Below are 26,331 nucleotides of genomic sequence, written 5' to 3'. Positions count from 1 at the left end.
ATGAAAGTGCCTTGAACCCTAACTCCTGATTTGGGCTTCTCAAAAAACTTTCCACAGGCCCTTTCACTCCCCATTGTCCTGCTGAAAGGACACTTCCTCATGTATTCCATCAACATCTTAAATTGGGATTTTTAAATTTTATCTGGTTCAACCATGTATTTTACAGATGAGAAAACTGAGCCTTAGAGAAGGAGAAGGACTTGTCCAAGTCCCACAGTGCAGAGCCAGTCTAGTATTGAGCCACCAGCTTCCAAGCTGAAAACGTTTTGATAAAACAAACACCATCTCGGGTCTTGGGAGTGGGTGCAGCCATTCACAGAGCTCTGCGTTTGTTACTCTGTAACTGCATGGGGCTGGGGTAGGGACAGGCTCCTAATCCAGGTAGGGGGCTTCCAGGCCCGAAGGCAACTGCAGGAACTCACATCTGGGCCAATGCAGGGGGTTATGGGGGCCCGGAGACAGCCAGAGGAAATGTACTTAGAGTCCTTAGTAGGGGACTTGGAGGAGATCTTCACTTACAGGGATGACAACAGAAAAAGGAAGAGGGAGAAGAGAAATAACCTGCCAAAAATGGTAGCAAAACTAGCCCCTCCTCTCCAAGGACCTGGAAGAGCTCCAGGATTGTTCTGTCCCTGGAGACGGCCCAAAAGGAAGTGTCCTGAGAAGTGCTTTTGATTTGAAAGCATGAAAGACCATGGAAGGAGTGAGTATTCTCCCCTGGATGCTGTCCGTGTTCCGTCCACCCTGGAAATGGTCGTCCAGCCTCCCACCACTTACACCTGCAGAGCCTTAGTTCAATAATGAGGAGCAATTGGACATGCACTTACTTCCTGCCCAGCTGTTTTCTCTTAAGACAGCTCAGGCAGAAGCACTCTGGAGGGAATGTTTTCTATCCTCCTTTGCAACCTCAGGGCCAAGCACAGGCCTGATGCAGCTTAGGTCCACAGGGAATTTATAGTGAGCAGCCCCCACTCCACCTACCAAAGGGCCTGACAGTGTGTTTTCTAGTGAAAACACACTGCCAGGCCATTGTAGAAGCTGGAAAAGCAAAACGTTTCAGCCACGATTGGATAAGTTATGTCTTTTGGCCATTGCCCCCTCTCTTTCCCTAAACATTGCCCCAGGTGGCATTTAAAAAGCAAAGAGCATTTCTAGGATTTGATTAAAGGGACATTGAGTCAGGATGCATTTTATTAGAATATACTATGACATTTTTATGTCACTTGAGACATAAATATGAAATCATAAAATAGGGGGAGAGCAGTATTATAGGTGACTGTAAGAGAGGCAAATAATTAAAATGTCCCGCCACTTTTTCTGTGACATTTGTGGTCTTTATCTCTTTTTTAAGTTTTATAATTTGTTGTGATTACTTTTTTCTACCTAAACAAATACTCTCATTTTTACATGGTTTCTTAATTCACAAATGTCTATTCTTTGCCTTAAAAGGCACAAAAACTGCATAAGCTTCAGACTAAGCAAACCTAGATCCATCCTTTTGACTAAATGCTAAAAACTGTTAAAGGAAGGAGGCCCTGGACTAGCCTGGGTGAGGCAGGTGACTAGGAAAGGTCCAGGTGACCCACCCAGAAGGAATTTTCCTGAGAAGGACCCACCCAAAGGAGCCATTGCTAAGTCTAGAGAATCAGAGCAGGGCAGGGAGTGGTGGTAGAGAGTGTAGAAGAAGAGATGTGTCAAAACAAGGGGAAGCTCTCCAAGGACACATTTTCCAGACTTCACAGTTTTTCCCAGGTCATGTCCATGGACAAAGGACTCCATTTTACCTAGGCAGATTTTAACAATCCACATAAGCTCAAAAAGGTCTTGATGGTGGGGTGGGGGGAATGTGATTCCACTGATTCTAGCTGCTGATCACCTCAATGATGGTGCAAGGGCGCCTGGCTTCAGTTCACAGGTCCTAATCGTGTGTTTGGATCACTGAATGTCTGCTGTCTTGGGGACTCAGAACAGAATTTCTCTTCTCATTCATTGGGAGCCCTTCCTCAATACCAGCTGCCATATGAATGGTCCTGGCAGGTCTAGAGCTGGACCTCAGCTAGAGTAATCAGAGCTCCTCCCTGGAATTTTAACATGAGAGACTAGCCAGAGTAGTGTTAGCTTGCTCTTGGGTGGGAAGTGTTTGAATGTCCAGCACCCCTTTCAACAGTCACATTTTAGACAGTGCTGCTGTTCATTTTATATGTCAATGGATAAAGAGGTACCCAGATAATTGTTAAGCCATTACTGGTTGTATCTGAGCATTGCAATCAGTAGTAAGTAAAGTGTGGGCAGCCATCAGCCTATCTATTCAGGATCCAAACAGAACAAAAGGGTGAAGGAAGCATGAAATCTCTCTCTCTTCTTGGGTGGGACACCCACCTTCTTATGCCCTCAGACCTTGTGCTCTTGCTGCCTCATACTTCAGACTCAGTCTGGGAGTTACACCCTTGACTTCCCACCCTCCACCCCACACCCCATAGTTTGGCCTTTGGACTCAGTCCAAATCATACCACCACAGTTCCTGATTCCCCAGCATGCACATGGTAGATCATGGGAGTTCTTGAATTCCATTACTATAGGGACCAATTTCTATAACAAATCTCATCTTACATATGGCCATACAAATCCTGCTCCTTCTGCTTCTCTGGAGAACCCTGATTAATACACACAGCAAGAACCTTCTGAGAAATGAAGCTCAGACACTATCAGAGTTCTGTCCTCAAACCAGGAGAGGAGAGCAGTGTATACTTAGCCCTAAGCTTTGGAGAATGGAGTCTGGCTTCTTTGAAAAGATAAATAAGATTGATAAGGCCTTAGTCATACTAATCAAAATAAAAAGAGAGAAAACCCAAATTATTAAGTTTAGAGATGAAAAAGGAAAAATCAGGGCTGGGGAGATAGCTCAGCTGGTAGAGTGCTTGCCTCGCAAGCACAAGGCCCTGAGTTCGATCCCCAGCACCACAAAAAAGAAAAGAAAAAGGAAAAATCACCATAGACATCTCAGAAATTCAGCCAATCATTAGGAACTATTTTGAAAACTTAGACTCAAATAAATTGGAAAACCTAGAAAAATGAATATATTTCTATACAAACATAATTTGCCAAAACTGAGTCAAGAGAACATAGAAAACCTAAACATACCAATAACTAGTAATGAGATAGAATCGGTAATAAAAAGCTGTTCAACAAAGAAAAGCCCAAGACCGGATGGATTCTCAGCTGGTAGACCAAATCTTTAAAAAAGATATAATGCCCAAACTCCTCAAATTGTTCTATGAACTAGAAAGGGATGGAACACTTCCAAATTCATTCTATTAAGTCAGGATTACACGCATACCAAAAGCAGGTAAGGACGCATCTAGAAAACTACATTAAAAAACTCCAGTCTAATACCTCTGATGAACTTAGATGCACAAATACTTACTGAAATATTAACAAATCATGTTCAACAACATATTGAGAAGATTGTACACCAAAACCAAGTTGGTTTTATTCCAGAGATGCAAGGATGGTTTCATTTATGCCAGTCAGTAAATGTCATTCATCACATATACAGAATTAAGGTAAAAAATCACTTAGTCATCTCAATAGGCCTTCAACGAAATTTGGCACCCATTAATGATAAAAACACTGAAGAAACTAGGAATAGAAGGAAACTACGTCAACATCATAAAGGCTATATGTAAAAAACCAGAAGCAAACCTCACAGTACATGGGGAAAAACTGAAAGCATTTCCTTTAAAATCTGGGACAAGACAAGGTTGTCTACCCTCACCACTCCTATTTAATGTAGTGCTGGAAATTCTAGCTAGTGCAATTAAGCAAGAGAAGGAAATAAAATGGATAAAAATAGGAAATGAAGAAGTCAAGTTATCACTGTTTGCAGATGATATGATCCTATACCTAGAAGATCCAAAAAACTTCACCAAAGATGCTAGAGCTAATAAAGTTGGCAAAGTAGCAGGTTACAAAATCAACATACAAAAATCAATAGCTTTCCTATATACCAACAGTGAATCAGCTGAGAAAGAAATCAGGAAAACAATTACATTCACAATAGCCTCAAAAAAATAAAATGAAATACCTAGGAATAAATCTAACCAAGGAGGTGAAAGATCTCTAATGAAGACGATAGAATATTGAAGAAAGAAATTAAAGAAGACCTGAAAATATGGAAAGACCTTCCATATTCATGGATAGGCAGAATTAATATTATGCAAATGGCCATACTGCCAAAAGCAATATACAGATTCCATGCAATCCCCACCAAAATACCAATCACATTCTTCACAGAACTAGAAAAACAGCCCTAAATTCACTTAGAAGAATAGAAGATCCAGAATAGCCAAAGCAATTTTAAGCCAAGAAAGCAATGAATGGTAGAGGCAATACACTACCTGATTCAAATTATACTACAGAGCTACAGTAACAAAAACTGCATGCTACTGGCATAAAAACAGACACATAGACCAGTGATACAGAATAGAAGACACAGACACAAACCCATATATCTATAGTCATCTGATCCTTGACAAGGGTGCCAAAAACATACACTGGAGAAAAGACAGCCTTTTGAACAAATGGCACTGGGAAAACTGGTTATCTATATGTAGAATAATGACACTAGTCTCTTATCTTGCCCCCCTGCATAAAAATCACCCTGAAATGGATCAAAGTCCTTGCAATTAGATCAGAAACTATACAAATCCTAGAAGAAAACATAGGGTTGGCACTGTAGCATGCAGGCACAGTTAACTTTCTCAATAGGACCCATAAAGTTCAGAAGATAATGCCAAGAATTAATAAATGGGATGACTTCAAATTAAAAAGCTTCAGCACACCATAGGAAACAATTAGGAATGTGAAGAGAGAATCTACAGAATGAGAGAAAAATCTCTGCTAGCTACTCTTCTAACAGAGGATTAAAGTCTAGAATATATAAAGAACTCAGAAAAAAAAAAAAAAAACTTTACACCAAAGATCAAATAACCCAAGTAATAAATGGGGAAATGAATTAGACATTTCTCAAAAGAAAAAATACAAATGGCAAAAACAAATACATGGAAAACTGTTTAACATCATTACCAATTGGGGAAATACAAATCAAAACTACACTATTTCATCTTACTCCAGTAAGAATGGAGGTCATCAAGAATACAAATAATAATAAATGCTGGAGAGGATGTGGAGGAAAAAGAACATTTTTACACTGTTGGTGGGACTGTAAATTAGTTCATCTATTATAGGAATCAGCATGGATGTTCCTCAAGACTAGGCATGGGACCACCATATGACCCAGCTAGACCGCTTCTCAGAATTAAAGTCAACTTACTATGGTGATGCGTGCATATTCATGTTTATAGCACACAATTCACAATAGCCAAACTATGGTGTCCATCAGTGAATGAATAGATAAAGAAAAAAATATATATATATATGCACATATATATAAACTCATATATTTGCAGGAAAATGGATGGAACTAGAGACCATTATATTAAGCAAAATAAGTCAAACTCAGGAGGTCATGAGTCATATGTTTTCTCTCATATGCAGAAGCTAGAAAGGAAAAAGGAAAATAAAATTGTTGGGGAGAATCTCATGAAAATCCAAGGAAGGTCAGTAGAGGAGAGGAACTAAGAGGGAGGGAGGAGGAAGTACTGGGGGTGACACTGACCAAATTACATTGTTTTATCTCGTGTATGTAGGGATATGTAACAACAAATCCCATAAATATGTAAAACTATAAAGTACCAAAAATAAAAAAAAGTCAGGGGAAAACCTATCTGAGAGAACAAAGCTCAGACACTGTCAGAGTCCTGCCCTCCCACCAGGAGCAGAGAGCAGCCCGCACTTAGCTCTAAGCTTTGGAGGATGAAGCCTGTCTCCTTCAGGGAGAAAGTTTCAGGACCAAGGGCACAGGGCCCTCTCCTGTGAGTCTCCCAACTTCTGCCTGAGTGTCCCTGTGCTCCTTCCTGGGCCTGCTTGGACCCTTTTCCAGGCCTGACTTGCTAAGGCAGACGCTGAGGGACTGGAGCCCCCGCAGGCATGAAGAACGGCAAAGGCAGTGTGGGGGGGGTCTGTGGCTGTGGGAGGCTTGGATGTGCAGGCTGGGGTGTCCTCGCTCATGCATGTGAGACCTTTTGTGATTTGGAACAGAACATGAAGTGGGAAGAGAAGGGGGAGCAAACAGGCTGGAAGCTGTTATCCCAAGACTGCCAGACTGCAAAGGAAAACTGAAGGAGTCAGAGGAATCAAAATCCAAACCCAGCCTTCCAGGTGAGAAGATTGGGACATGCTGTATTGCAGAGCTTGTCAGCTTGGGGTACAACTTTCTAACATTTACACATGGAATTGTTGCATCCCTATTGATACTCCTGCCAAGGGGCTTACAAACAAGGCCTGAGCAGAGACAGAGACAGAGACAGAGTGAGCGAGCGTCAGAGCTCAATGGCATTTGAGTTCCTGGTTCTTCATGTTCTGGAGGCATAGATGCACCCCTGCCTTGTTCTAGGTTTGATCTTTTAAGTTCATAAAGAACACATTTTCCCCTAAGCTAATCTGGATTTGTGTTACTTTCCATCAAACACCCTGGCTAATACAGATCATCAGTCTTGGAGCTGGAGATAGAGAGAGAGAGAGAGAAAGAAATGGATGGAGCACCCCTCTGTTACACCACTCCAGCTTCCAAACCGTCTCCCCAACTGCAGCCAGGCAGACTGTGCTGATACTTGGCTGGTAAGTCAGAATCCAGAGTAGTTTTACCTACCTGACCCCAAAAAGCACTTGCAGGAGAGTGCAGATGCCAGAGACGAAGAAAATGGTGCTGATGAGGTAGCTCTGGGTCAGGGGGTCATGCTGCAGGCACAGATCCTTGGCCAGGATGAGCGGCACCGCTACCAGTCCTCCCAGGGCCGTGATGAAGTGCTGTGGGCAGAGACAGATGAGTGGGTGAATGCTGTGGCTACACCCAGTCAGGGTACAGGCCAAGCCTAAACAAGGATGTACTTCCCGGGGCCGGAACAAGAGCTCGGTGGGGGTCTGGCCATCAGTGAGGGGCAAACATCCAAGTTAGGTGTGGGAAGCAGGGACCCAGCCAGAGGGACTGGGCTGTGAGCACAGGGCTCAGGCACTGGGGACTGGTATCTAGGAAAGAAACTGAGGCAGAAACACAAGCACAGGAGGGCATAACAGGAACCAAACTGGGGCCTAAGAATGAGAACACAGCAAGGGTCTCCTCACCCCATGAGGCAACGGTGAGAGTAGTTATGGACAAAGGCCTGAGGGTTCACTTGGAGCCACTGGCCAACAGCTGTTTGAGGCCTCCCTGACAGGACAGAGCTGAACCCAGAGCAGGACAGGGCAGAATTCATAGCAGACAGCCTCAATTATGCAAAGGCTAAATTAGATGAGATGAGTGATAGGAGATAAATAGATAGAAAACAGAGAAAGAGAAAGAGAGAGAAAGGGTATGTACACAGACACATAGCTAGATGGATAGGAGGTAGGTAGATAAGGGGGCCAAGCAAAGAACTGACCACTGAGCCAAACATTCTGAGAACAAAGACACATGAAGCCACCTGCTTCTTTCCCTTGCTCTAATCCTCCCTGGGCTCTGCTAAGCTAGACCATGAGTGCTGGCACTGCCACAGAGCTTCCTGTTCCTGGTACTGATAGACTCCCTCGGTATGCAGCAAACGTACCATTGCAGGTTCACCCAGTAGAGTGGGTTCTCTACCTCATCCTATAAGAATAGGGCGTAAGTGAAGAAAGGGTAGGCAGGCTTGGTTTGTCTTAGTTATAAAAGTGAGCTGCTGGGCCAATCAAGACATACACAAGAAGGAAGAGAGGAAGAAAGGAGGGAAATGAAAAGCTCGCTGTGAGGGGCAGTGCCTTGAAGAGTCCCCTGAAGATGTCCTTAGGTGGAATGAAGACACAGACCCAGAACACCTGACCCTGCCTTGTCCCAAGCACCCCTCCCCTCCACAAAACAGCCAGACCTACACACAAAGGAGGCAAAGTAAGCATGTTATTCTGTTCTAACTTTGTTGGGGTTTGATCTAAAACCTCAATATGAGCTAAATTAGACCAGAGAGAAAGTTAGGTTTCCTTAAGAACATTAAAAACTAAAATTATTCTATACATTGCATGGGCCTGCTTTTCCATGTCCCATTTACCCTCCAGGGAAGTGGAGTCACAGAACGTACGACTCCAACAAGACAGAGAATTAACCCCTTGAGACACCATGGTGTCCACTGCCTAAGGTGGAACAGGCCTTAGTGCCAGGAAGAACCCTGGGTCAGCGCACCTGGGGAGAGGTATCCCCATGTCTCTCCAGCCTATGGATAGAAATATCAGAGGAAGGAAAGTGGAAGTGAAATCCAAAGCCAGGTTTCCTTTAGAGGGGCAGCTCCAGCTCCTGTCACCATGTCCAGCAATGTCCCAAGGGACCAGTGGATTATGCACGAGGTTAATCCCCTCAGTGAATGTTCTGGAATAATCCAACCAGTATGATCAGCACTGTTCTTCAGCAGAAGAAGAAGGGATGAGATGTGTGTTGGAGGCAGAGGAGACTTTGAACTCCCACTAAAAGAAAGTTGCCCACCCTCTTCCTTTCTTGGTTAAACTTGCCAGCTTCAACAAAGTATAGTCAGTGAGGAGTGAAATGCCCCTAAAGGAAAAGGAGTGGGGGATCCAGAGAAGAAATGCCAATATGCATATACATGACCTTTGACAATCCTTGTCATTGCTCCTGAGTCATTTGAGATGCATGACATGACAAGTCCCACCCTTCATAGCCTCTTATAAATGCTTCTTTGACCTGCCACCAGTCAGGTCAATATAGGACACAAGATTGTCTAAATCAAATACCCACCAATGTTTCATCTTCTATCTCATGTCATGACAACTAAAATCATCAGGGTCAAATCCCTCTTGTTAGCAAATAAATATCTTTTTCTCCCCTTGCAGTGCTGAGAACTGAACTCACCACTTACCCATATACTAGGCAGGTGCTCTGCCACTGAGCTCCAGCCACAGGCCCCAAATAAAGCTCTGGATCTCAGAGAACACAAGGCATTTGATGGAGGCTAAATCACTAAGAGCAGGTACAGCTGGCAGGGCCAGCACTAAAGAGCGTACTGAGCCTAGCACCTCTCTGGTCTCATCCAAATGATGTAGACTTAACCACGCCAATGACCCCACTCAAGAGAATAATGAAATGGTGAATGCCTTGATGTGAGTCAGCTCAGCATGAGGAAGAATTCTTTTCTAATAATACATCCCTATCCCCAAATGTACAGAGAGTGGGAGACTAAAGGGGCTTGAGGTTCCCTGAAGGTCAACCATGGAAGACATGATGCTAGCTGAAGTCAGCAGTGTTGACCAGTTTGATCTGGGGCTGTGTTGAGGTGACTTTGGAGGCAGAGCCTCTTCCTGGGTGGCATTACCTGGATCCCCAAGAAGATGCAGAGATACCATGGTGGGATGTCTAAGACACCATAGGCCAATGAGCTACTGGAACTCACAGGCTGTCCATCCTTCCGTCCGTCCTGGCCGACAGTGTGGGTGCTGAGCACTGCATCATCACTCTGCTGGGAATAAGAGAAGGACATGTGTTAGCATTTCAAGAGGAATCAAGGACAATTCCTGACTCCCACTGGACGGTAGGAAAGCCTTCCTGAGGCCAAAGGCAGTGGGGCAGGGATGATGTTAATCACTGGGGATGTGAGATCAGACTCCACACAGTGAGATTTCCTATGTTGTGCATCTGCATCTGGGCCTGTGTGTCAAGTCTGGAGCCATAGAAGGGGAAAGCAGGCCTTAACCGAAGCCTTGGCAGATGGGCAGCTCTGTGGTGGATGAGAGAGGGCAACCTCAAGGTGAGAACATGGTAGGTTCCCCTCGTGGCACTTTGCACGTGCTCTCCCATTGCCAAAGCCCGGTTCCAAGCACATTTGTCATAATGAACAGTTTCCATCTTTGTTTTTCCCTGGTTGTGAATTTCAGGAAGAACTTACTGAAATTGCCTTAACTGCCTTCGAGACCCCAGCCTCTAGAGAGTGCAGTACCTGTGCTCAGTGTAGACTGACTCACTGAATGTGACACACCAGTGTAAATGAGTGCAGTTCACATAGAAGGATCTAGAGTCTACAGCCAACTTGCACTCCTACCAGTTTAATCAACGTTAACTCTGAATTATAGACCCTCTCTCCAACTCTGACTGGAGAACTTACTAGCCTTGGGCAACTAGTAAGATTTCCAAGTCTCAGTTATTTTATCTATATAAAGAAGTAACACCACCCTCAAGATGCTTGAGAAGTTAATTTCTTTTTGCAGTTCTGGGGGTTGAATCCAAGAGCACTCTATCATGGAGCCCCATCCCCAGTCATTTTGATTTTTTATTTTGAGACAGGGTTTCAAACTTGACATCCTTTTGCCTCAGTGTTCTCAGTGGCTGGGATTAAAGACATGTACCACCACACCTGACTAGAAAATCAAATTGCAGGAAGAACCACATAATCCAGGGCCTGGCACAGTGTACCTACTCAATATTAGCTGAACCTCCTTAAGTGGAAGGGCTTTGAACATGGGCTGAGGTTCACATTTGAGCATCTGACCACAAGTTGCAATAACATGAAATCATTGTCTGTGGTGTGGCCAGAAGGTGGCAAGGCCACTGCATGAAGATCAGGCCATTCTATGTGAAGTGCCCTCAAGGGAACCTCAGGCCCTGGCCAGACCACAAGTGCCGGGTCTGCACATGTATGGGCATCTCATGGAGACAGTCCTGGAACAACATTGAAGTCATCCACTCTGATACCCTCCTCTATGCCTAAGTACTGTGAACTTCACATTGGCTGTATGGGGTCCTTCCTCCTTAGAAAAATATTGAAATTATATTTTGGGACTACATAGGTATTAAGAGAAATATATTATCACAATAAAACATTTTCTATGATCTTAAGTGTATTTCTTCCAACCAATTTTAAAAGAAATGAAAACTTTGTCATGGGCCCCTACAAGTCCTAAGACCTTGGTAACAGTTCCTAAACTACCTAGTGGATTTGTGGTTCTGCTCTGCAGAAAAGTGGAAGAAGATGGGTGAGTTCACCATTTGTTTAGATGTGACAGAAATCCAGAAAACTTCTAGATCAAAAGAAGGGTGTTTGTCTCCACCATCTCTAGGTCAGCACTGTCCCTAGGGAACATTAGAGCCCTCCTCCTTACCCAGGGACTCACTGTCCAAGGTTCCAGTTACTTGAGGTAAACAATAATGGGAAAATATTAAATGAAAATTTTCAGAAATAAACAAAATATTCGCAAGTTTTAAACTGCATGCTGTTTCAAATAGTGTGATGAAATCTTGCACTGTCTAGCTTCATCCTCCTGGGAAGTAAATCATCCCTTCATCCAGCATATCCTCACCTCCCTCCACTTAAGTATGGAGGGTATCCATACTCTCCACTTAGTATGTAGTAATTGTCTCAGAAGGCTGTATGGATGCTGCTTGGTACTTGGATTGCACATGAAGAAAATTTATTTTTCCAAATCAGGTCAATGCTGAGCTAAATATAAAGAGGAATCTTCTGGAGGGAGTGCTGGGCTTCTGGGCACTTCTCATGAAGGGTAAGTGAATGAATGGGGAATCTGTGAGGGGCAGCAGAGAAACACAGAACAGAGAAGGAGGAGGAGGAGAAAGAATATGTGTGAGACAGACTGAAGACAGACTGATTCTGGGAAGGTGATTGAGAGATGTGCATGCAAAAGAGAAAAGAGCTTGGGCAGATGTGATTCTGTCACTTCCCAGCTCAATGACTCTCAGCACATGACTTCACATCTCCCAGCCTGTCTCCCCACCTAGAATCTGGGATTGTCTTAAGGGTACTCACAGGTGTGAGCTTGTGCAGCGTGCTGCCACATCTTGTGAGCCCATGAAGGCATGAGCTGCAGCCTCTACAGTTGTGTGTCCTCCCAGGGAGCTCACCTCATCCTCTCCCATGATCTCACAAAATTCCCAGAATGGGGCCAGGAAAGGAAGGAAAGAAACTTGACTGGGAAGACTCGTTCTAACCTGTCCTTTTATTCCCAGGAAAGCAAGAGTGGAGACCAACATCAAAGACCGTCACTCTCTGAATACTCCAATCCTGTCTTCATATCAATATGGGCCGTCTGAAGTTATGGAAGTCACATTCGCATTGGCTTTAAAACAACTGTTTGGGAAATTGATCCTCCATGAAGCCCAAACTGAAAAAGTTTAAAACTTGGAGCTGGGAAAAGCTTGTCTTCCCTAAGGACACCTAGTTCCTCCCTTAGGAAAAGCATGTGTCTCTGTGAAGCCATCGGCTAGCACTGGGGCAAAGCACAGAGTCCCAGAATGATACCTTGACCTCAATAATGCACCCCTTTCTCCAAACACAATTGGTTTTCTCTCCTTTTGTGGCACTTGGTGTCTATTTCTGTTATCTTCACCTACTCTTTATAAATACAACTTTTGTTGCAAACTTCCTTGAGTCATCCATGCAAAGATGTCTGGCATAGAAACAAAACCAGCAGGGACACAGTAGGCTAAGAGTCTGAGTGTCAGAAATGAACCCTTAGTGTGGTAGACATCCATAGAAACAGGGGACACCCCAGAGCAGAGAAGGACTTATCCAATGGGGTGGGAGTTGCCCCTTCTGAGGGCATTTGAGAACATGGGGGACTCCGTTGCTGGGAACAACTGTGTGTGTGTGACCTACACAGCAGCAGCAGAAAGCCAATGAGCTCCTTCCTGGAGGGAAAGTGGATTTTTCGTGAAGCACACCCCAAAAAGGAGCAACGGTATGACAGGATGAGCACCAACAAGCTCTTCATGTTGACAGTACGACTCTCTATTCTGCGGACTGTAATTGCACTGGAAGATTTGATCCAACGAGATGTCTCTTGAGTCTTGGCATTTCATAGCATGTTACAGGCTACAAAGACCTTCCAATGCTTCCCCTCCTGAGTCTCACAACCATCTTATTGTCCCACTGGCAGATGAGGGGACTGAGGCTCAGTGAAGTTACAAGGTGTGTCCATAGTAAGCAACTGCCTCTTCAGGTGTGGAGGGCAGTTGCCCAGGGCTGTGGCCCTGTGTGTACAGGGATGGTCCTTAGCTTCCCAGGAGTGAAGAGCAAACCAAGAGGAGGCCCTGCTGCAGCAGGAGCAGCAGTGTCCCCCCAGTGGGGTGGGCCCCTTCCCTCTCTGACCCCACATGTACTGACACAGCCATCCATTCCTCCCAGTGTCCAGACCCCACCTGACCTGGAGTTGCTTCCTAACACTGCCAATCACCTGACACTCACCAATGCAATGTCCAGGTTGGTCCAACTGTGCCTCAACAATCCTGCCTCGGTGTCCTTGCTCACCTGGTGCTCCTGCTCCAACCCCACTGAAAAGGAGATGCACAGCTGCCCACAACCCCTGTTCTCCATGTTGCCTCATGGAAGCCCAAGATCTAGGAAACACCGCAGGCTTCAGGAAATGGAGTGATGGAATCTTCAACTTATCTGAATTTTCTTTTCCCTCTGAGAAATACAGCAGAATTCTGTGGCGAGGCCAGCTGAGGAGCTTTCCTCTAGTACCCCTAGCTTTCTCAGAAGATAGTAGTGGGCACTACTGGCATTGGAGCTGCTCTTTTGCTGCCCCCAGTATCCTGCCACCCGGCCCACACTTGTTTACACCCCAGATTGTCAGTCTGCGAACATCCCGGCCAGCCATTGGTCCGCTTGTCAGCCTGCGAGCATTCTCGGCAGCCATTGGTCCAGACGGTGAGCCCGCCAACTCCCTAGTCAGTCATTGGTCCGTTGTGATTAGCCCGGGAAATCCCACTACTTAAGAAGAGCTCCCCCGCCATTCTCTCTCTCCTCTTACAGAGCTCACTCGCTTTCTCTCTCTCTCCTCCTCCTCTCTCTCTCTCTTCCTCCTCCTCCTCTCTCTCTCTTCCTCCTCCTCCTCTTCCTCCTCCTCCTCCTCCTCCTTCTTCTTCTTCTCTCTCTCTCTCCTCCTCCTTCTCTCTCTCTCTCTCTCCTCCTCCTCCCTCTCTCTCTCTCTCCTCCTCCTTCTCTCTCTCTCTCCTCCTCCTTCTCTCTCTCTCCTCCTCTTCCTCCTCCTCCTCCTCCTTCTTCTTTTCTTCTCTCTCTCTCTCTCTCTTCTCCTCCTCCCTCTCTCTCTCTCCTCCTCCTTCTCTCCTCTCTCTCTCTCTCCTCCTCCTCTCTCTCTCCTCCTCCTTCCTCCTCCTCCTCCTTCTTCTCTTTCTTCTCTCTCTCTCTCTCTCTCTCTCTCCCTCTCCTCTTCTCCTCCTCCTTCTCTCTCTCTCCTCCTCCTCTCTCTCTCCTCCTCTTCCTCCTCCTCCTCCTCCTTCTTCTTTTCCTCTCTCTCTCTCTCTCTCTCTCTCTCTCTCTCTCTCCTCTCCTCCTCTCTCTCTCTCTCCTCCTCCTCCTTCTCTCTCTCTCTCCCCTCACCCCTGCGGGCAGACACTTAATCAAATCTCTTGCGTGCGTCCCCGCGACCGCACAGGTTTCCGCGTGCTCTCAGGCACCCTTGGCAGAAAGCTGACCCGCAGTGGGCAGGGCCGGCAAGTGGCCCCCTGTATCTGTGAGCACAGCCCAGGTTCCCCAGTGGTCACTGTCCCCAGATCCCTTGGCTCTTGCTGCTTAGGGCCGCAGCCCTGGCCTGGCAGGGAGAGGCCGTTAGTCCTGCCGTGGGTGGTGGCGAGAACACAGAGTCTCCACTCAGGCCGCCCTGTTATTTTTGGGTGGCCACCATAGGTTGGAGAGGGGGCTGGGGCCAGGGCTCAGGGACTAGCTGGAGAGGCTGAGGATGGGACAGGGACGGGGTTCTCTGAGCCTCGGGTTCCTCACCCTTCTAACAGGAGAAGGCCTGCCCCACTGCCTTGTAAGGAAGAGTAGCGCAGACAGTGCCTCAGGCTGGCTACCTAGTGGGTGTTTCTTCCCTCCATCTCTCTGGCCCTCACTCTCATTCGTTGGAATCACAAAAGCCTCCTGCAAAGAAAGTCTAGGGCTGAGCACCCTGGACAACAAACAAACAGCCTCAACAAAGGCCACCTGGAGGCAAAGGAAAAGCCAACAGCATGGAGCCAGCAGTGTCAGGAAAACCACCTTCCACCTCTTCCCGTGCAGAGGAGTGCTCAGGAAGGTTCTGGCTGCTGTGACGGTCACCTGAGGTTACCCGCCCTGAGGGAGCTCAACTTGGAGGCAGGGAGGGAGCCACCACCCTGACTGATAATCTGTCCCTGACCCGAGGGGTCAGCTGCTTACAAGGACCTCCACAGGACCTCACCCAGCTCCTTCCTGCTCCACCCTTCCCTCCCTTTCCACCAGCACTCACCAAGCTGCCAGCGTGCCCTCCGCGGCTGAGCCCAGAGCTCATGGCAAGGTGGGTCCTCTCCTTCCAGCTTCCCTGGGGAAGCAGGACAGAGAACACCTACCAAGAGGCGACACCGCTGCCAGAGAGAGGGATTAACCTCCCAAAGCCTGACTCAGGGCAGAGGCGGGGCCCTGGGAGGGAGGGGCCTGCGGGTCCTACCTGCAGGCTGATCTGTCACAGACATCCCCTCCAGCCTCCTCCCTCGGGGCACCAAGGTGCGTCCAACAGCGGCAAAGCTTTCAGAAGTTGGTAAGTGTGACACAGAAGTTAATGATCCCCATGGCACCAAGAGTCAGATCAGAGCACAAGCCTGTCAGGGTGTGGCAGGAGAGAGCTCCTGGAAGAACATGCTCCAGGGGAAGGGGGATCGGGAGTGGGAGGAGGAGGCTCCGTATTGAACAGGGAGGTTGAAGAGTTTTCTAAGCTGAAAATTGGTTGAGCTGGAATGGAAATCATTGCAAAGGCAGCCCAACCAAGCTGGCCTGGATACGCCTGAATGAAATGACTAAGGAAGGGAGGGTGACTACCTCTTGTCAGGGCAGCAACTACCAAGGCAGAGGCCTCACTGACAGGAAAGGATAGACCCTCAAGTGAAGGGAAGGGACAGTGAAGGTCCACAAGAGGGCAAGCAGGAGAGGGGCCATTTTAACATGCCTCTGCTTGTCATCAAACAGTCCTTCTTTCTCAAAAGGTGTCACTCTCCATCTCAGGGAGAGAAACTGCATAATCCCGCCTGCACAAGTGCAGCATAATTGAAATACCAGGAACTAATCAAAAGGAGCTTATCAACTTCTCCTTATTTTCCTTTAAAAGAAGGAATGTTGGCCAGGCAAGGTGGTGCCCGCCTGTAATGCCGGTGGTTGAGGCAGGAGGATCGCAAATGCAAAGCCAGCCTCAGCAACTTAGCAAGACCTTGTCTCCAAATAAAAAATAAAATGGGCTGGGGATGTGGCTCAGTAATTAAGTGCTCCTGGATTCCGTGTCTGGTACCAAAATAAATAGATAGATAGATAGACAGATAGGTGCACTGCACGAGTTCTGAGTCTTTCTTTCACCTCCCTTTTGAATAAAATTCCTGCTCACTTGCTTGCCTTGGCATTCACAGTGTTCATTCTTTGACTCTGTGGAAAACAAACCTGATCCTGATTCCTGCCAGTGACACCTTGGGGGCTCCTCTGGGATCCCCAATCCTTCACTGAGGTGAGTGATTTGCACCTGATGCTCTTTGCCTTCACTGCCTTTTGGAGGAAAACTGGGCACCCTTCAGCCACTTAAAAGCGATTAGCGAGTCTTGGGTGACAGGTTTCTGGGTTTCTGCAGTTCCTCATCACCTGCCCTACAGGCCAGGCATGTTGGGGTCCATGAAGCTGTTTCCTACTTTTCTGTCCCAGCTTGGGGTGTGCCTGGGGCAGGTAGACAGTGGTCCCTGATCCTGGTCTGCCTTTCAATGCCAGGATTTGGTGAAGTTGAGAAGCAACTAGCAACTGTGAGATTGATTCTGACCAAGGCTAGTCTACTGTGACTCTCAAAGGCCCCTCTTCTGACCGTTTCCCAACATCCCCTTGTGTCCTGTGGTGGTTGACTGATGACAGTGTGGAGGAATGTCCACTAGGCCAGCACCTCCATAGGAGCCCCTGCACCTCCTCCCTCATGCACGATCCTCCCAAGAGCCTCCCTCACAGCTGGAGGTCTATCTGCAGAAGGAGGTATATTCCATGCAGAGTGGTTTGTAGGGACAGATTTGGGATCCCTCTTCTCACACTGAAGGGTTGCACACTTGCCAAAGGCAGCCCTGTTGTTTCTGTGGCCGCCATGTGCCTCCTCAATTTCTTTGTCTGTAAGGGAAGGGAAGGCATCTCTTTTTATTCTTTTTTTTTAATAGGGTGCATTTTGATTCATTATACACAAATGGGGTACATCATTCAGTGTCTATGGTTGGGCACGATGTAGATTCATACCATTGGTGTAACCATACATGTACATAGGGTAATGATGTCTGTCTCATTCCACCATTTTTCATACATCCCTCCCTCTCATTTCCCTCTATGTAATCTAATGCTCCTCCATTCTTCTCTCACTCCCCACCCCTCACCCCCATTATATATCATCATTCACTTATCAGGGAAAACATTCTGCCTTTGATTTTTTGAGATTGGCTTATTTCATTTAGCATGATATTCTCCAATTCCATCCATATATATGCAAATGCTATAATAATATTCTTCTTAATGACTGAATAATATTCCATTGTGTATATATACCACAGTTTCTTTATCCATTCATCTGTTGAAGGGCATCTAGGTTGGTTCCACAATCTAGCTATTATGAATTCAGCTGCTATAAACATTGATGTGACTGTGTCACTGTAGTATGCTAATTTTAAGTCCTTTGGGTATAAACCGAGGAGTGGGATAACTGGGTCAAAAGGTGGATCCATTCCAAGTTTTCTGAGGATTCTCCACACTGCTTTCCAGAGTGGCTGCACTAATTTGCAGCCCCACCAGTAATGTAAAATTGTACTTTTTTCCCCACAACCATGCCAACATCTAGTATTGTTTGTGTTCTTGATAATCGCCATTCTAATTGGAGTATGATGGAATCTTAGAGTGATTTTAATTTGCATTTCTCTAGACACAGTCTAACACACACACCCCTAAAGGGAGCTGAATTCTGTCCCTCTGGGTATCTCCAAGCCCACTGGAGATACCAGCTCACAGTCTGTTAATTAAATTCTTCCTCAAATTTCTCCGTGAGGGAGGCTGAAGTTCCTCAGAGACAACCTCTTTTCTTTGTCCTTCCAGGACCCCTGGGATCCAGATTGTAGATGAAAAGTCCCCTTTTAAAATGACCCTGTGTCCTTGTTGGCCCTGGCCTTACGGAGTCTCCTTAGACCTTGCTTAAAAGATTTCATACTCACTAGGCTTAATTTTGTAGACAAGTGTGGCAGAGGAATACATCACACTGTCAGTTGACATTTAATCATCAGTCATCATATCTGTAGCCCAGTAATGACCAGTGGAGACCAGTAAGGCCTCCTGAGCCTGGCTTCCTCTGTGTCTTTGTCATGTGGAAACCAAGATCTGCACAACTGAGCTGGTCAGGGGGCAATTAATCCAGTGAATCAGATAGGGTTAAAGGGGCAAGATCGCAAACCTCTTCTGGTGCAGGCACCAGAGTTTTGTTTACTCTTATCCGTATGGGATCTTCAACCTCAACCGTACTGGCAGGTTCACCACTAACCTGCCTACTGAAAAACTGGGACAAGTTTGACTGACAGATGCTCAGAAGAAAGTACCTAATTTTCTTCTGCTGTCAGGTATGACATCCATGGAGGTCATGGTCACCACACCATGGCTTCTGATGGAGAATTATGGCCACCAGAGGGAAGTACAAACATTAATTCTCTCTTGCAGGTTAGTTTGTTTTGCGAGGAAGGAAAATGGTCTGAGATTCCCTATTATCAGGCCTTTTTTGCTCTGAGGAAGAACCCAAAATTAAGTCAGCAGAGTAAGCTACACTCAGCTTTGAATACTGCCATGATGACACAGAAGTCTAAGGAGACACCTTCCAGGGTAGAAAAGACAGAGAAATCCCAAGAATTCCCAGTCCCTGTTTTTTAGTCAGCTTTTTCACTGTTGTGACTAAAAGACCTGAGAAGAAGCCAGGGGCGGTGGCACATGCCTGTAATCCAGCCACTCAGGAACTGAGGCAGGAGGGTCACAGGTTCAAGGCCAACTTCAGCAACTTAGTGAGGCCCTAAGCAACTTAGTTTGACCTTGTTTCTAAATAAAATATAAAAAGGGCCAGGGATGTGACTCAGTGATTAAACACCCTTGGGTTGAAAACCCAGTACCAAAATAAATAAATGAAAAAACTCAACAAAAAAAATTTTAGAGGAAAAGTTTATTTTAGGGCTCATGGTTCCAGAGGCCTCAGTCCATAGAGAGCCAACTCCATTCCTCAGGACGTGAAGTGAGTTCAACATCAGCAGAAGAGTGTGGTGTTGGAAATCAGCTCAAGACATCTCACCGTGAATCAGACAGAGTGAGCTCCACTCAACAAGGACAAAATATGTACCCCAAAAGCATTCCCGAATGACCCACCTCCTCCAGCTACACCCTACCAGCCTTCACTTACCACTCAGTTAATCCTTATCAGGGGATTATTCACCGATTGGGTTAAGACTCTGATAATCCCATCATTTTACCTCCAAACTTTCATGTATTGTCTTACACTTTGGGGGACATCTAATACCTAAACCATAACACCCTACTAACCCTGCTGACAGCTCTTGCATCCTCCCCACTGAGGATCCCCCACATCTACCCGTAGAGGATGACAAAGCATACTACTACTTCAGGAAATGACAGGAGGGAAATCTGGGTTAACCAAGGTCCATATTCATTTTTTTCCCTTCAAAACCTGAGGCAAATAAAGATGGGCTTAGGAAAGTTCTCAGAGGTTTCAGACAAATAGATTGAGGTATTCCAAAACATGTCAAATGTTTGGTCCTACCTGGAAGGATATTATGTTACTGTTTAACCATATTTTGAGCTCTAATGAAAAGGAGACTCTTAAGGGCAGCTGAGCATTTTGAAGATGATCTGAATCTCAGCCATGCTCCTGCAGCATAGACTAAGAGGAAATCTATCCATCTAGGGCACAGTCAGTTCCTAGAACAATCCTAGATAGGAACCAAACAAAGAACAGGATGACTGGAATATGAGACATTTTCAGGCTCTGGTCCTTGAAGGTCTCAGAAGGTTGAGGCAGAAGCCTACCAATTACTCTAAGATATCTGAAATTCATCAAGGTCCTCAGGAGAACCCCACAACCTTTCTGGAGAAACTCGGGGAGGCATTGAAAAAGCACATCATAGTGGATCCTGACTCTACAGAGGGTCACATAATTTTAGAGGATAAATTTATCAGTCATCTCCAAACATTTGGAGGAAGTTGAAAAAATTGGCATATGTCCCTGATCAGTCAGATGACAGCCTTTGACTCACAACATCCATCTTTTATAACGTAGATCAGGAGGACAGGAAGGAAAGGGAATGAGAGATAGAAGGAAGCCTAAAGTATGGGCCATGGCCCTGCAGGGGCAGGCTTTTAGGGTTTTAAAGGGGATTAATGGTATGGATTAAAGGGGATTAATCAAATCACAAAAGGAACTTGTTTCCACTGGAAAGGAAGGACATAACCAAGTGGAATGCCAACATGTTAGGCAACCCCATCCAGGTCCTGTCCAATCTGTCAAGACCCTACAATCTGGAGGAATGAAAGTCCCCAGAGGTGCAGGCTGTCATGGTCCAGATTCCTCCAGCGAGGACTGAAGGAGCCCAGGGTCAACCTTAATGGTTCTAGTGACTCCCATTACTACATATGAACCCCAGATATGCTTCTCAGTAGACAAAGGGTCAACTTCCCTGTAGACACTGGCAGCAGCTTCTCTATACTTGTCTCTTATCCTGGAACCCCTCCCTCTGATACCATGATGATGCGAGGGTGTCTGGATGGCCTGTCACTGGATATTTTACTCCCCTGTTCAGCTATGAATAGGATGGGGTGATGAAATGATGCATTGATGTTTTCTCATGTAATCCTGAGAGTCCCCAGGTGCCCTACTCCTTTATTGGGAAGAGATATACTCAAAATTTCAGGCCTCCATCGTCTTGAATTTGGTGTCCCAGGGCCATTATGTCTACCTCTATTAGAATGTGATATAAACTCTGAAGTATGGGCCACTGAGGGCAAAATCAGGTGAGCAAAAGATACAGTTCCAGTTAAAATAACTTTGAAGGACCTTCTGTCTTCCCACACCAGGGACAGCACTCCCTACACCCAGAGGCAAAAAGAAGTTTATTCAAAACCTTAAACAACAGGGACTCTTGGTGGCTTGCAATAGCTCCTGAAATACATCGGTTTGGGGAGTCCAGAAACGAAATAGGGAATGGCACCTTGTCCAAGATCTCGGGACAATCAGTGAAGCAGTCATCCCCCTCCATCCTGTGCTGCCCAACACTATATTTTGCTGTCTGAGATCCCAGTTGCCACTGCTTGGTTGGCTGTATTAGATTTAAAGGATGCCTTTCTGTGTACCCTTAGACATCCAGGCACAATATCTGTTTGACATTGAGGAGCCAGACAGTGGATCTCAGTTAACCTGGACAGCATTACTCCAGGATTCAGACATAGTTCCCTCTTGTGTGGACAGATCCTTGCCAAGGATCTTGCAGAATTCAAGAACAGGTCATCTGTAACTACCCTCTGATATGTGGATGATTCTTCTATGTACTACCACCCAGGTAGAATATCCAATGACCTCTACAGAGCTTCTAGTTATTTAGCCAAAAGAGGGTTTAAGGTCTCAAAGAAGCAAGTTCAATTATGCCAACCTCAGGTTCAATACTTGGAATTACAGTTGTCTCAGGGAATCCACAGGCTATTGGAAGAGAGGATTGCCCCTATGGGATGATAGCATCTATCTAGACCACATGACAACTCAGAAGATTTCAGGGGATAAGTGGCTATTGCAGGCTTTGAAACCCTGCAATATAGGAGAAAATAGCCAGATACATTTAACAACTCCTCAAAAAACTACACTGGTGACAACCACTCTAATATGGAAACCAAAGTGTATTAAAAGCTTTCAAAGCCCTAAGAAAGGCCTTGCTTCAAGCTCTGGCTCTCAGCTTGCCTACAGAGCAAGAATTTAATCTGCTTGTGAGTGAAAGGGGAGAAATGGCCTTAGGGCTGATCACACAAAGAAGTGGGCCAGCTCAACAGCCCATAGCATATCTCAGCAAAGAGCTTGATATGGAATCTCAAGGATGTCCCCATGGTGGCTGAAGTAGCCTTGCTGGTCCCTGAGGCAATTAAGATAATGCTGGGAAGGGACCTTACTGTATGCACTTCTCATGATCTTTCAGGAATTCTGAGTACTAAAGGAGGGTTATGGTTCTCAGATAACTGCCTTCTGAAATATCAACCCTTGTTTCTAGAAGAGCCAGTGACTCAAATAAAAACTTGGCAAAGATTTAAACCCAGCCACCTTCCAGAATCATTAGAAGGAAACCCTGAATATGATTGTCCTCCAGCCTTAGCCATAGATTACTCAGCCCATGGGAGACTCCAAAGTTCCCCTGTCCAGTCCAGATCTCGCTATGTACATGGATGGAAGTTCTTTTATGGAATGAGGGAACGCAAACCTGGATATGTCCTGGTAACTTTTTAATCATAGTGCTTGGGGTATTAATGTGGTAGGGTGCTGCTTTATTCCCTGAATACCTGGTTTCCTTCAGAGTAATCAAAACCACACTCACTACACAAACTCCTGTCTTTCATCATCAACAAAATCTCTTCCTCTTTGACACAAAGGAACCTCACATGGACATCTATTGGAGACCACTGAACCAGCCACAGAGGGAACCCTCACTGCCACTTCTCAATGCCCCTTAACAGCTGGAAGTAGTTACTGCATAGTCATTCCAAGATGACTTCCACCATGAACCTCTTGGTCAACCCCATCAGCCCTTAAAGGGATACTCCAACTGCTCTCATTGCCACTTCTTGACTTGAAGCAGCAAGACTGGTCATTGTCCAATTCCTCTTACAGCAGTAAGAGTTTTCTTATCAGAGCGGGGAATGAGATAGAAAAGGATAGGCAGTGGAGTAGGTAAAGGTCAGTGAAGGTTGACAAAAGGGCAAGCTGGAGACGGTCATTTACCATGACCCTGTTGCCAAAAGCTCAGCCTTGTCCCTGATGCCAATCCAATAACAAGGACACAGTTGAGAAAAAGGACACAGTTTTTCTAGCAAAGGAGAAATACAGGGAATCCTGTCCCAAAGCCTATGATTCTGCCAATAATGGGGAATGGGGTTTTTAAACAGGTGATTCAGATAAAATGAGATTAGGGAGGAGAGATCAGGAAGCAGAAGGTCAGGGAAAAGAAGATCAGGGAGAAGGTCATCGAAAATGTTGGGGAAAAAATTTTTAAAAACATGTAAGTTTCAAAGTGACAAATGATATAGTTAAAGCGTTAAGTGAACCCCTATTATATTTCCCCACTGTCAATTTCTAGCTTCCATTTCTAAGGAAAGTGGGTGCCAACATCTCCAAGCTACTTCCTGCTGAAAGGGGCTAAGTTGGGGAAATGACCCAAAGTCCTTGTTCTCTATAAGGCATGGACAGTTAAGGGTATTCAGCATCGGAGCAGTCCGGAGGTACACAGTGGCAAATGTCAGGTGACTGGACGAGGCATCCATAGGGCAGGGATCATGTTAAGACAACAAAAAAGACAGCAAAGCATTACTTTTTTGTAAATAATGTTAGCACAAAAACAATTAGTATTTCAGCCAGTCTCTGAAAACCATGAAGAACTCAATCTCATCAGTGAAAAACAGATCAAGTTCATCAATGTAGGAGGTTAGAACGATTTGTAGGTCTATGAAATCAGACTCAAGTTAACCCAGGGCAAATTTGTGACTGTTGTCATTATTTTTAGGCACTCTCACACAAGAACCCTTCCTTTATAGCCTCCAGCTTTACTTACCTTTGGTGGGACTGACACAAGTGTACAGGTTAAGTTACATTTAAAAAACACTGCTTTTCCTTTTAAATGTCTGTGTAAGACTGTGCTGTTAGGCTATCCCCTCCTGCCAGGTATTTAAGACCAAGTTGGTCAAAACTGACCTTGTTCCTATCTACTCTGAAAATTCATCTGAGATTCCTCAGAGATCACTCTTGGGGACATGTGTGAAGCCTCCTCAGTTTTCCTTTATCAGTGGTGCCACCTGCCAGGATGAATTGGGGTCTGGCTGACCATACATGACTTCTCTTAGAAGCATCAGGGATATTTCCATCTCCAATGACCCTCCTCTTTGAAGAATGTGCACTGGTTGACTTCCTGTTCTCTAGGGTCCTCTTGATCTCCCTGACCAGCAGATCTGGTGACTCACCAGAGTTGCAGGGTCGAGAGGGGTCCCATCATTCTCTGCATCTAGTTGATTTTAGAAAGCAAGGGCCAAAATGTTGCCTGTATTTTTCTTGGTCCTTTTATTTCCTTGACTTTCATCCCCAAGTTTTTGGTTTAAACACCCGGCAAGCCAGTTTCACCAGTCTTGGAGGGAGTATCAGGTTATTACTTCAATATCTATAATTTTACAAATAAAAACTTGGCAAAGATTTGGGTTAGTATTAGTACTGGAAATCAGCATTATATGCTATCTGTCCTATAGATGATGACTTATTATCTCAAATTAACCCAGGTTGTTTTTGTTTTTTGTTTGTTTGTTTGTTTTGCTTGTTTGTTTTTAGAAGCAGTGCCTCTGCAAAACACTAACAAGCAAGAGTTATAAATTTTACAAGGAAAATACAAAATGAAATTAACAGAGCAAAAACATTCAGTTTGTGTAATAGGTATGAACCACAAAAACTGACTTTTAATCTCAAACCTTTACTTGGTTATATATTATATTCCCTGTTTGAGATCACAATAATCTTTACAACAACAACAAAAAAAACCCATCTTTTGAACACAACTTTAAATAAGCTGAGGTCTAGCCTATTTTGAACACATTTTAACATGGAGTAAGGTGGGAGACAGAGCCTTATCTCAGGTGAGGCAGGGTTCTTCACAAATAACACAATGCAACATTACATCTGAAACATGAATTAAAGAAAGGCTAGGAGACCCCCCGCAACCCCACACTGAGGTCAGATGCCAGCGCCGAGCCCATCCCCCCCCACAGAGTTGCAAAGCTCCTTAGAGAAGTCCTCTTGTTCCCTGGATTCAGGCTGACTCTGAGTGCAAAAGCCAAATACTGGTTTTTCTTGGCCTCTGTATTTAATTTCAATCTCTAAGTTTGATCTTAACCATCCAGTGAGCCAGTCTCACCAGTCATAAAGTAAGAGTACCGGGCTCTAACTTCAATGTCTATAACTTTATAGTTATTTACCCTTTTCTTTAACTGGAGTCTGTATTAGTACTGGAAGTTACCACTACATACTATCTGTTCTGTAGGTGAAGGCTTATTATCACAAGTTACCTAGGTTGTATGTTCTTGAAGCAGTACCTCTGTAAAACTAACAGGTAACAGTTTTACAAAATGATATTAGCAAGAGTAAAAATATATTCGGCCTGTACAATAGCTATCTTGAATTTTGGCTGAGCATTTTGGCTCTACATTATATCCCCTGTTTGAGATCACAGTAATTCCACAATAAGAACCAATCCTTTGACTTTAACTTTAAATAAGCCGAAGTCTGGCTTATTTTGGAGCCACTCTAACATGCAGTAAGATGGGAAGCAGAGCCTTATCGGAGGTAAGGCATGGCCCCTCACAAATCTTAAGTGTTCTAATTCTGATGCTAATCTTTGACTTCCTTAAATATCATTTAAGTTTACATATATTGTTTCTTGAATCTATATGAGCATTAGTCAACACAATTTAACATTATATCCAAAACAGGAATCAAAGAAAGGCTGAGAGAGCTTTTGACTTTCTTTTTGTGTAGCAAAGTGGCAAAATGTTTTTTATGTTTCACGATATTAACCTTTAGACAAATCAGACTCTCGCTAACTTTTAGAAATACATTTACTTTTAAAATTTTTTATCTCAGTGTAAAAAATAACAAATTTTACATATAACCTACTGAAAACAGGTCCCATAATAGTGCATTAAATGATAGAAACAAATCCCCAATAAAATTTACTCTTTATAAGTTTAAAATTACCATTACAGACAAGTTTAATTTGGAGAAGAGCAGCTTGATAAATTTCTGCTTTAAAGACTTATATACTTGGGAGAAATGAACACATTTAATATACAAATAATGATCATTCCAATTACCTTAATACCTTTATATTAACCAAATTTAGTTTTAAAGAAAACTTTAGATTCTGTAACATAGTACAAT

General features: G+C 44.9%; 1 protein-coding gene across 1 annotated transcript in view; it reads right to left on the bottom strand.

Moving 5' to 3' along the window:
* LOC124991653 (solute carrier family 23 member 1-like) overlaps positions 1 to 15,434 on the bottom strand; it is a 42,291-nt gene extending 26,857 nt beyond the window's left edge. The window contains exons 1-3 of the mRNA XM_047562387.1: positions 15,373 to 15,434; positions 9,450 to 9,593; positions 6,770 to 6,927 (exon numbers count right to left, since the gene is read on the bottom strand). Coding sequence (XP_047418343.1) covers positions 6,770 to 6,927; positions 9,450 to 9,593; positions 15,373 to 15,414 — 344 coding nt within the window. The 5' untranslated portion in view covers positions 15,415 to 15,434. The remainder of the gene's footprint in view (positions 1 to 6,769; positions 6,928 to 9,449; positions 9,594 to 15,372) is intronic.
* Between the last annotated feature and the right edge of the window lie 10,897 nt (positions 15,435 to 26,331).

This window comes from Sciurus carolinensis, chromosome 8 (assembly GCF_902686445.1).
Source record: "Sciurus carolinensis chromosome 8, mSciCar1.2, whole genome shotgun sequence".
NCBI lineage: Eukaryota > Metazoa > Chordata > Mammalia > Rodentia > Sciuridae > Sciurus > Sciurus carolinensis.
This window is presented reverse-complemented; position numbering and strand designations above follow the sequence as displayed.